This window comes from Syzygium oleosum, unplaced genomic scaffold, assembly GCF_021117445.2.
Source record: "Syzygium oleosum isolate NSW1041296 unplaced genomic scaffold, Sole_v2.1 Sole_v2.01, whole genome shotgun sequence".
NCBI lineage: Eukaryota > Viridiplantae > Streptophyta > Magnoliopsida > Myrtales > Myrtaceae > Syzygium > Syzygium oleosum.
This window is the reverse complement of record NW_026607485.1, coordinates 35,571,914-35,582,139: the sequence shown is the minus strand read 5'-3', so window position 1 is coordinate 35,582,139 and position 10,226 is coordinate 35,571,914. Positions and strand designations below refer to the sequence as shown.

Here is a 10,226-nt window from a genome sequence, read left to right as displayed (position 1 = left end):
AGGATGTCGATTCAGTTTTTTTTTTGTTTTAGTGGGATAAATTGATTCAAATCTGATTCGAGAATCAATTTGCCAAGAAAAGTCAAATCTGGAAACTGCAGAGAAGTTTCATTCCTAATTAATGTGAAAGCTATCCATAACTAATTCCGATACCGTGTTTTAGCCGGGCCATACTTTTTCTTCGCTAGGCTTTGTTTTATTGGTTGACTTGGACATTTCGATGACCGACGACTCCCAACTCTTTTCATTTATATTACTGAGCCTCCATCGCATTACCAATTAGTAAACACTTTCATTGCATCAGATCAACCGATAGAGAGATGATCAAGTCTCTGAGCTTCACAAGTATGTTCCGTGTTTTACTTCTCATATCGCATATTCTGCTACTACTGGGAATGAGCTGCAGTGCAAAAAAGAATCACTTATGCGCCGCTTCATCTTGCGGCGAGGTCCGTAACATAAGCTATCCCTTTCGATTGAAAGGCGACTCAAAAGGCTGCGGCCTCTCTAAGTATGAGCTAGTCTGTGAAAATAACCGCACCATTCTATATTTGTACGCCGGCCGATATTATGTGAAATCGATTTACTATAGTTTCTATGACGGCGAAGATATATTCGGCGGTGATATCACAGTGGTTGACGATGGATTGCAAAAGGATAATTGCTCATCCCTCCCTCGTTACACATTGGCGCGCTCCAACTTCAGTATATATGATCCATACTATGCTAGTTTTGAGCACCAGACAGTGTCCGTGGCCTTCATGAAGTGCTCACAGCCCGTTGCTTCTACTTTGTATGTCGATACTGAACCATGTATTGAGGGAGCATACTCTGCCGACGCGCCTCCTAAGTTTTCCCAGATGAAGGTCTACTCATACGCTGGGTCTGATCTACAAGTATGGGACATCAAGGATTTTTGCACCATAACCATGATGACATACGCATCGGATTATATCCCGGGGTGGGAAAAGGATCGCTATAATCCCGCAAGCTTAACATACAAGGACCTCCGCAACATGATGGCCGAGGGCTTCAATCTCTCCTATGGGGAAGTAGGCCTCTCGACATTAAGTTCAATCCCTTCTTGCTTCTTATTCTTCAGACACCGAAGGGAGTGGTGCAGGCACTACTATGACACCTGTAAGCGGACTTTCCCCGAAGCTTTTCTTCCTTCCATCCTTCCTTCCTTCCTTTCTTCTTCTTCATCCCCATCATTTTCTTAAATGCTAGCTCTACTGAACGACGTTATCAAAATTTACTTACTGAGTGCTGTGGCATTTTTCAATTGGATATTGTAATACGTATGTTTGATATATTGAGTCATTAGTTTCTTTAATGCCCAATAGAAAAAATTGCCACGTCAGTTGAAAAAGTTTATTCAGATTTTTTAGTAGATTTGGCGTGCATTGCTCTTTTATATTTTACAACCATGGAGCATTTCTGGATTCTACACTATTCCTTTATATTTTGTTTGGGGAAAATTTGTTTGATATGATATGATGGTAGTCAATTAACAATGCGTGAGTGATTAAGGAACTTATGAATCATTTGGTACATTTAGGGGAAAAAAAGCAAAATCGTATTTCTTCGAGAGAAAAAATCACGTTACGTTGACATGGATTCCATGAGTGAATAGAATAAAGTTGAATCTGAGCGCTATCTAGGAAAGTGAACCTCATTCACTCTTCTTTTATTCTAGACTTGTCCACTTGCAAATTTCAATGAACAGAATTGTGTCTTCGCACTTTGCAGTGGTTGTATAAATTTATCTTTCACTTGGGTTATAGCTTAACGTAAATTACTTTGACTATTTAATTGCTAAAACGATGGATCTAATTTTTCGTTAATTGGTCATTAATCTTAATTAATCATTTTTAGTAATCTCTGTCGAATTCTCTTGCTATCTACAGATAAATCGAGGTGGCATATCGCGCTTAATGTTGCGCTAAAGGCAGCAATGGATCTCTCCTCTGTCTTGGGTATGACTAGTCCTTTTCTCCTCACGCCTGTGAAGCTCTCAAGCAGCACTCTGACAAAAAAAAATTGTATGTGTATCAAAATTATGACACTATGCTAATCAAAGGCCAATTTTCTCCGCAGGCCACTTCCTAGCAGCAAAATTCATACTCGGAGCTCCATGTGTATTGATACTTCTAATCTATAAGTGGAAGAGAAGGCATCAAGCGATCGACGCAAACATCGAAGAATTCCTACGAGCTCAGAATAACTTTTTGCCCATAAGGTACTCTTACTCGGATATCAAGAAGATCACAAAAAATTTCAAATACAAGTTAGGCGAGGGTGGATATGGTTCCGTGTACAGAGGAATCCTTAGAAGTGGCAATGAAGTTGCGGTTAAGATTTTGAACAAACCAAAATCTAACGGCCAAGATTTTATAAGCGAAGTGGCCACAACTGGAAGGATCCACCACGTTAATGTGGTGCAACTTGTTGGTTTTTGCTTCGATTACTCCAAACAAGCTCTTGTCTATGATTTCATGCCGAACGGATCTTTGGATAAACACATTTCCTTTAAGGGTGGTGATGATCCTCTTGATTATAAGAAAATGCATGAGATCTCTCTTGGCATAGCTAGAGGGATAGAGTATCTGCATCGGGGATGTGATATGCAAATTCTACATTTTGACATCAAGCCTCACAACATTCTCCTAGATCGAAGTTTCATTCCAAAAATTTCTGACTTTGGACTTGCAAGACTTTATCCCACCGGTTACAGCATAGTATCGTTAACTGCAGCAAGAGGAACCTTGGGATATATGGCACCTGAGCTGTTTTATAGGGACATTGGTGGCGTTTCTTATAAAGCCGATGTTTATAGTTTTGGGATGTTGTTGATGGAAATGGCTGGTAGAAGGAGAAATCTAAATGCACATGCAGAGCGTTCAAGTCAAATTTACTTTCCTTTGTGGGTTTATGATCAACTCAGCAAAGAAAAGGAGGTTGAAATAGTAGATGTCATAGAAGAGGAAAGAGAAACAACAAGGAAGATGATAATCGTTGCACTATGGTGTATACAATTGAGCCCTAATGATCGGCCATCGATGAACAAAGTCCTCGATATGCTTGAAGGAGATGTGGATAAACTGCAACTGCCTCCGAAACCGCTTTTGTATCCGAGCAGGACGCCGGATGATGATGTTGACGCGGAGATAGAACTTGAAACAATCTCATCTTCGTCAAGTGCTCCGGTAATTTCTGGCAATTACCAACTTCACCAGGACAGTGAGTTTACGAAATCATGTATTGTGTGATTGTTCTCCTCTTGTAGAAATGAAATGCAATATATAAATAGTACTATCAACATGTATCACATCATTCACAATGTAATCCGTGAAGCTTTTACATGTTTTTCCATATAGCACTAGTGTTTTCTAGTAGACTCCTCATGGCCATTTTCTAAATGACAAACATTCATTATCAAAGAAGAAAGACAGAGTAGGCTAACTATTTTGCCTTTTCTATCAATGGCAATTAAATACATGATGCCGCGCAACCCTCAATTTATATGGTCAGAAGATCGTGCTGGAATTTGTTTTTTTAAGTCTACAGGATGTTGACTTGCTTTTTTTATTTTTTTAATATTTTTTAGAATTTTTTATTTTTTTATTTTTTTTTCTTTTCTTGTCTTTTGTTTCTTTATTTTTTTCTTTCCTTTTTCCTTTTCTCTTCTTTTCTTTCTTTTTTCTTTTTCTCTTTTTCCCTCTGCGGGCCATGGCCGAGCCTCATCGATGTTCGAGGAACAAGACCACCGTGTCTATGAAAGTATGCTGACAATTAATATGCCAAACCAAACCTTTACAGAGGAAGAAGACAGAGTAGGCTGACTATTTTGCCTTCTCGATCAATGGAAATTGAATACGTGATGTCGCGCACCCCTCAATTTGTGTTGTCAGAAGACCGTGCTGGAATTTGTTTTTATGAGTCTACAGGATGTTGACTAAGACAAAGTAAGTAATTGGGAGATTGACTAACATAACCATGACATTGTAGAGTGGAATTAGCCTAATAGTGTTGATCACGATAAGTGATTTATTTGAATGTGGAATATATTTTAACTATTAGAGGGAAAAATTATCCAAAAATGTCCTAAATCTATTGCATCTTGGCCAATTGAGTCCTAAACCCTTTTATTTTTTATGTCAATCGAGTCTATCCGGTCAATTTTGGCCGGAAATCGCTGACGTGGATGCTGACCGTCTTACGTGGTATGGCCGGCGCCGATGTGGACAATTTTTAATAAGTATTTTTCGAATTTTTTATTCTTTTCTTTTCTTCTCTTTTCCTTCTTTGCTTTTTTTTCCCCCTTTTCTCTGCTTTTCTTTCTTTTTTCTTTTTCTCCTTTTCCCTCCGCCAGCCATCGCCGGGCCTCATCGATGTTCAAGGAACAAGACCACCGTGTCTATGCAAGTATACAGGAAGAGATTCACCAGTAGAATTCCAAACCAAGTAAGAGCGATGACGCAGAATATCAAGCTAAACAGCGTTAAATATCATGAACACCCTTCAGAGAAAGTAAAGACAGGGTTAGAATCCAAGTGGCTCAAGCTTCGAGCCATTAAAGTCGATGGTCGGAAACGTCCCCTGAAGTTCGCGGCCTGGTGGCCACCTGCGATGAGGTTCGGAACTTGCGAAATTGGCATATGCGCAGCCTCTAATGCAGCATTCATTCTCATTCCTTGTGCTTCCAGTGAAGGACAAGCAAGATTACCGCCGGGTACGAGATGTGGAGCGGACCCTGCCACCTCTTCTGATCCGACAAAGCCGAGAGGAATGGCAGATAGCATTTCAGGTTCAGCTCTGCTCATCATCATATTTAAACCACAAGCGCGAGCACAGTTAGCATCACAAACTTGAAGTTGAAACGAAGTTGTTCGACTAGAATGCACACCGCGTCTACCATGTTGTTATCGGCAGTGTGTTCTGCCAATGGTAGCAATTATGATCATCTGAACATACACTTCCTATCAAAAGAGTATTCATGTCTTCTGAAGCAAGACTTGACGAGGCAAATAAATAGTTACGCCGTGCCTCATGCCGGAAGCTGACAGAGGCACTTGCACTCTCGAACGATGCATGTATTTAAACTAGTGCAGATGACAGAATTCGCCAAGTAAAATAGTGTGCACAAGCAGGTAATTTACCTATCAAGTAGGTAAGTAGCTTTCAGATTGAGATGAATAGTTAAGCTAATCACCAGAGTAGGTACTATGTTCGACGCGGTAGAGAAAAAGTAAACGAAATAATAGAAGATGTACCCAAAAAAAAATTTGTCTCGGAGAAACGAGACACGGAAACATCTCAAGAATCGAGTTTCTTACTTATTCCCTTAGTTCGTCACGCTCACTGGATAATCATCCTGATGAGAAAGACCATTCGTTTTGACAGGAGGCTGTGGAGCTGCCTCTTCCAGTACCTTCGACTAATGTTGCTCTGCTGCACCATGAAAGGAAGGCGAGAACAATTGAAACCTCACATAACGAAGTGTTCAAAGTACGACAACCGGACCCGTCCAATGGACGGCAAAATTCGTAGGCTGAACTGCAAGGTCTACAAAAACCGACTTCCAGAAGCAAACAGTCATAAACAGATGGCCTCACTTAGAAGTGCCCCCGGTAAGAGGCTCGAGGAGCTGGAAGAGATTCATCGAGAAATGTCCCCAAATGAAAGGTGAGTAAAGAACAATTTGGGCGTAAATTGCATATCAATTCCGCTTACGGAGGAACTGATTATTGACACGGCAATGCACTTAAGTTGAGGTCATATGGCACAGATTGCTCTGCGTCGTCTTGAACTTCCTCCGTCACAATGTCGTAAATACAGGTACAAACTCTATGCGAGATCCCTTAGTTTTGCTCCATATCCAGCAAGCTTACAGCGCTAGACACGAAGAATCCTCTACTTATTCTTCAATTCTGCAACACTTTCACATCAGCTCTGTCGACAAAAATCGGCTCTCGCGGGATTTTCCTGGTCATACCATACCTAGAGCTTTGGGATTCTCTTCCTGTTCCTTGTGTTTTCTTAAACAGTTCTGTAGCTGTTCGAGTAAAGACAGTGTTAAATTGATGGTGATTCGACATTTTCGACGGTTAGCGTAGTAACAGGCGAAGAACTACCTAAGTGCTTTTTACTGTCATTGCTCATCCTGACCGTTTACTCATATCGATTAAAATTTCCAATTTGTCAGTGAGCCGCGAGGAAAACATTTCTCTACAAAGGCCACTTGAGAGTTTATCTAAACTTGATGGAACGACATTCTCGGCCAAACGATAAATGAACTTTACAAGCTAACCTTCCCAGTGATTTGCTTATGATATCGTGTTTATAGCATATATCTTAATAGAAAGACCAGCCGAAACATGTCTCCGAACCATCTGCTGTAGCAACGCAAGGTCACCGGACACAAATCATCAAATGTGAAGTTTATAGATATTGAGCATCATCTCTGGGAGATTGAGTTCTTTCAATAAGTTTGGGACTTTGCTCTGTTCAAACTGTCATCAGAATCAGGAAGGAAGAGAGAAAGATGCTATTTATTCATGATATCTGGACACAATACCTCTGTTTTAACACGACTCTAGTGATTAGGAGATCATTTCTTTTTGTAGTGTTTAGTTCTGGGGGTGCGACTGATGATGATGGTAACTCTTGGTCATGCAGATTTTAAAGTCAATTTTCATCTTGTCAGTCACGCATTGGCTCTGGAAAAGAACAGAGGACACTTATGAAATAGGTAACAAAGAAAGAGCCCTAAAATACAATAACGTATGGAAAATTAGCAAAAAAAGTCATAAATCTATTGTATTAGACTACTTGTGCCAATTCAAATCTAAACCTTTTAATTTAACCAATTTAATCCTAAACCTTTTGGCAATTTGTCAAAGTAATCTTTTTGGCTAATTTTGGTTGAAAATCATAAATCTAGACGTCGCGGACAATTTTAGTAAGGGAAAATTTCAATTAAGGACCCCAAGTGGGGTCAAATTTTCAAATTAATGAAACATTAAAAAATTATGAAAATTTGTTCACGCTAATAATGTTTGTCTAGATCTTTGGCATCCGTGCAATAAATTAAGATACTTTTCATGAGATTTTCTGCTAAAATCCGACTTCATTGCTTAATATTTAATCTCAAATAAGGACTGGGTCCCATCGAGCGTGGAGAGGCTAGTAGACCTATTAAATGGATCTTAAAACCCATATATGACCTATTTAAAAATAAATAGGTCAATACAACTTTGAAGAGTCTATCTTAAATTGATCTTAAAGTTTTAAGCCTATCACAAATGAGTTTTAATGGATTGAGTGTGGAACCCATTTTGAACCCACCCACCCCCTTTTCATAAAACTATATATTTTTTTAAATCAAGATTATTTTATTTTTTTCTTTTTTTTTCCTTTTCCTTTTTTTTTTTTTTTTCTCTTCCTCCGCCGGCCATAGCCGGGATGCCGAAATTGGGCGAGCTCGGCCTCGCCGGCCTTAGGCGAGCTTGACCTCACCGATCTAGCGAGGCTGAGCTCGCCCAATTCCGGCGCCCGAGGCCTCGCCGGCGAGGCTCGCCTCGCTCGGGCCGGGGCGAGCCTCGCCTCGCCCGGCTTGACGAGGCGAGGTCGAGGCTCGCCAAGGTTGAGGCCTCGCAAGATTGGCGAGCTTGTCCTTGCCTACGGCCAAATGTCAACTACAAGCCGCTGTCGCCGGCTTTAGCCGCCAGCCAAAAATAAAGGTAAAATAAAAAATTAAAATTAGATTTAAAAAAATAAAATACTAAATTTATTAAATTTATTAAAATTATGGAAAATTTCCGACTTTTTCCGGCGACCGAAATGGGGGTTATTTTGTCCAAAATCTGCAATTGGGTAAAAAATGCAAAAAATCCCCAGATTAAATCGCGATTAGGGTTCTTCCGCTTGCTTCTCCTCTCCCGCTGCTGAAGCAAATTGTTCCTTGCCCAGTCTTCGCTTGCTCCGCGCGAGCGCATTTCCCACTCTCGATCGCTGCTCTTTCTCCAGCGAAGGTGCTCCCTCCCTCTCATCCACTGTAATTCGTTTTTAGTTGATTTTAAACCTGCAGCCGAAAGAGCGTTATGCGATCTTTTGAGGCCATTTTGCCTCGGTCTTTGAAGGTTGAGCTGAAAACTTGGGGTAAATATTTGAAATCATCTGATATGGGACTACACGGTCTGTTTCTGCTTGGTAACTGTTAGTTTTTGAATTTGTTTGTCAGAAAGATGAGTTACTCAAAGCGCTGTCTTCTACTCTTTTGATACAGCCGCAGTGTTGCGTGCTTCAATCTTTTTGGACTTGCTGAACGTTAGTTATTTCTTCAAATTTTAGCTCGTTTCTAGATCGAACAAGTTGTGTCAAGTTAACACTAGCACTAGAATCGAAAATTGCTTGAGAATATCGGTCTCGGAACCGATTCTAAAAGATCTTATTTTAGGAAATGGAGAAATTTGATTCGATTTTCCGAAAATCAAATCATTTCATATATTGGAACTGCCTGAGAAGTGAGAACTTGCTCTTTCGCATTCGAGCGGTCAATTCGGCTCGAACGGTACGAACCGCTTTATGCTGACCCGTTGACCGGATGGTGAAAGCGCGCATGTTGAAATTCGCACGCATTCCCCGTACAAGAGAGGAACATCTCGTGTTTCTGGTGAGAGTCGAGCATTCCTTGCACACTGCTATGGCTCTTCATGCGCCCCCACAAATGGCGTCTTCGAGAGCGCTCTCTGTCCGATCCCTCTCGCTTCTCTGTCCTCCACCGATGACACCAACGCCACTGAACCCCGTCAGCTCGACCGCAGTGGCCCACGCCGCATTCCCCGGAACGCCATTGTACAGAGCAAGGAGGCTTCGGAGGAGCTGATTCGAGTCACAAGTGAGGGCAAAGCTCGGCAGGAAGAGCACAGTGGAGTACGGTGACTTTGACCTCATAATCAGCGAAATGTAGACCTGCTTTGTTGAAGGTCAACCTCAATCGATCTCGTTCTTCACATGAGCTCTAAAATGATTTGGCGGAAGTGCTCATCACCAATGGGGGAATCAATCCAATTGAAGAAGTCTCAATTTCCTCGCTCCAATATTAAGAGTAAACAGCATTGTCCGTATACTCAGTACTTCCTTATCAAGCAACAAAAAGCTGCATATAGCTAGGAAATGCCGCAATATTCAAGGAGGACATAGCTAAGAAGCTCAACCAGATTGCTAACCTAGAACATCTAAAAAGCCATGAATTATACGTGACCAAGCCTCTGTAATAGGTCGTGTTCAGCAGGAAAGCCGTGTTTGGAAATGAGAGACTTGATCCAAGGATTGGAAGCACATAGAAACCGCAAAGCTGAATGATTAGCTTAGCTGAGCAGAACATGCCCCTGTGATTTGATTGTGATCAAACTGGTCAAAACACATTTATAACTTCCACAATGCAATGTTAGGAGGGTAAAGAACTTATGCCGGCACAGGAGTTAGATGCCCAATGCATATACTTAAACGTTGTGTGGACAGGTGAATTACCCTGTTTTTCATGATTCTAATCAACATCTTCATGAAATACAAATCTTTTAAAACATACCCTCCAAATTCTGGGTTTGTTCCTGTTTGTAATCCCTAGCATGGCAATCGTAAAAATGGTAACTACATTACCACCAAACGCCAAAACTGTGGACACCGTTAAGGAGGAGCGAATCCAAGAAAAGTGAAACTGATACTATTCCATTTGAACCAGAAAAGACAAGGCATCAAATTTGAAGGATATATATTACTGAAGCACTCAGACAATCTGTTTTCATCCTACACTTGAAAAACCACAAAGAGATGTTCAATCAAAATCCACTTACAGGATTGCATCTAGCATCAATCGAACGTGAATCGACAAACGTCAAATTCCAAGACCTCAATTTCACAGGAAGAGGTGGGGCAGGAGCGGTGTGGTGAAAAGAGGAGTGACGGACCGTGGCGTTTCCGTGATGGCTCATTCGGCAGGTTTAAAATCAACTAAAAACGAATTACAGTGGATGAGAGGGGAGAGAGCACCTTCGCTGAAGAGAGAGCGGTGATCGAGGGTGGGCAATGCGCTCGCGTGGAGCAAGCGAGGATTGGGCAAGGAACAATTTGCTTCGGCAGCGGGAGAGGAAAAAGAACCCTAATTGCGATTAAATATGGGGATTTTCTGCATTTTTTACCCAATTGCAGATTTTGGACAA

General features: G+C 41.2%; 1 protein-coding gene and 1 long non-coding RNA gene across 2 annotated transcripts; one reads left to right on the top strand and one right to left on the bottom strand.

Annotated features, from left to right (window-relative positions):
* Positions 1-230: 230 nt before the first annotated feature.
* LOC115686065 (LEAF RUST 10 DISEASE-RESISTANCE LOCUS RECEPTOR-LIKE PROTEIN KINASE-like 2.5) lies at positions 231-3,318 on the top strand. The gene is made up of 3 exons (XM_056309156.1): positions 231-1,144; positions 1,879-1,979; positions 2,101-3,318. The coding sequence occupies exons 1-3, from the start codon at positions 321-323 to the stop codon at positions 3,270-3,272; spliced, it is 2,097 nt and encodes a 698-aa protein (XP_056165131.1). The 5' UTR covers positions 231-320; the 3' UTR covers positions 3,273-3,318.
* A 5,662-nt stretch (positions 3,319-8,980) lies between these two features.
* On the bottom strand, positions 8,981-10,157 carry LOC130138624 (uncharacterized). Its single transcript, XR_008816971.1, has 2 exons — positions 9,861-10,157; positions 8,981-9,163 (listed from the first exon to the last, which is right to left on the bottom strand). It is a non-coding gene; the product is annotated as an uncharacterized LOC130138624 (long non-coding RNA).
* Positions 10,158-10,226: the final 69 nt, after the last annotated feature.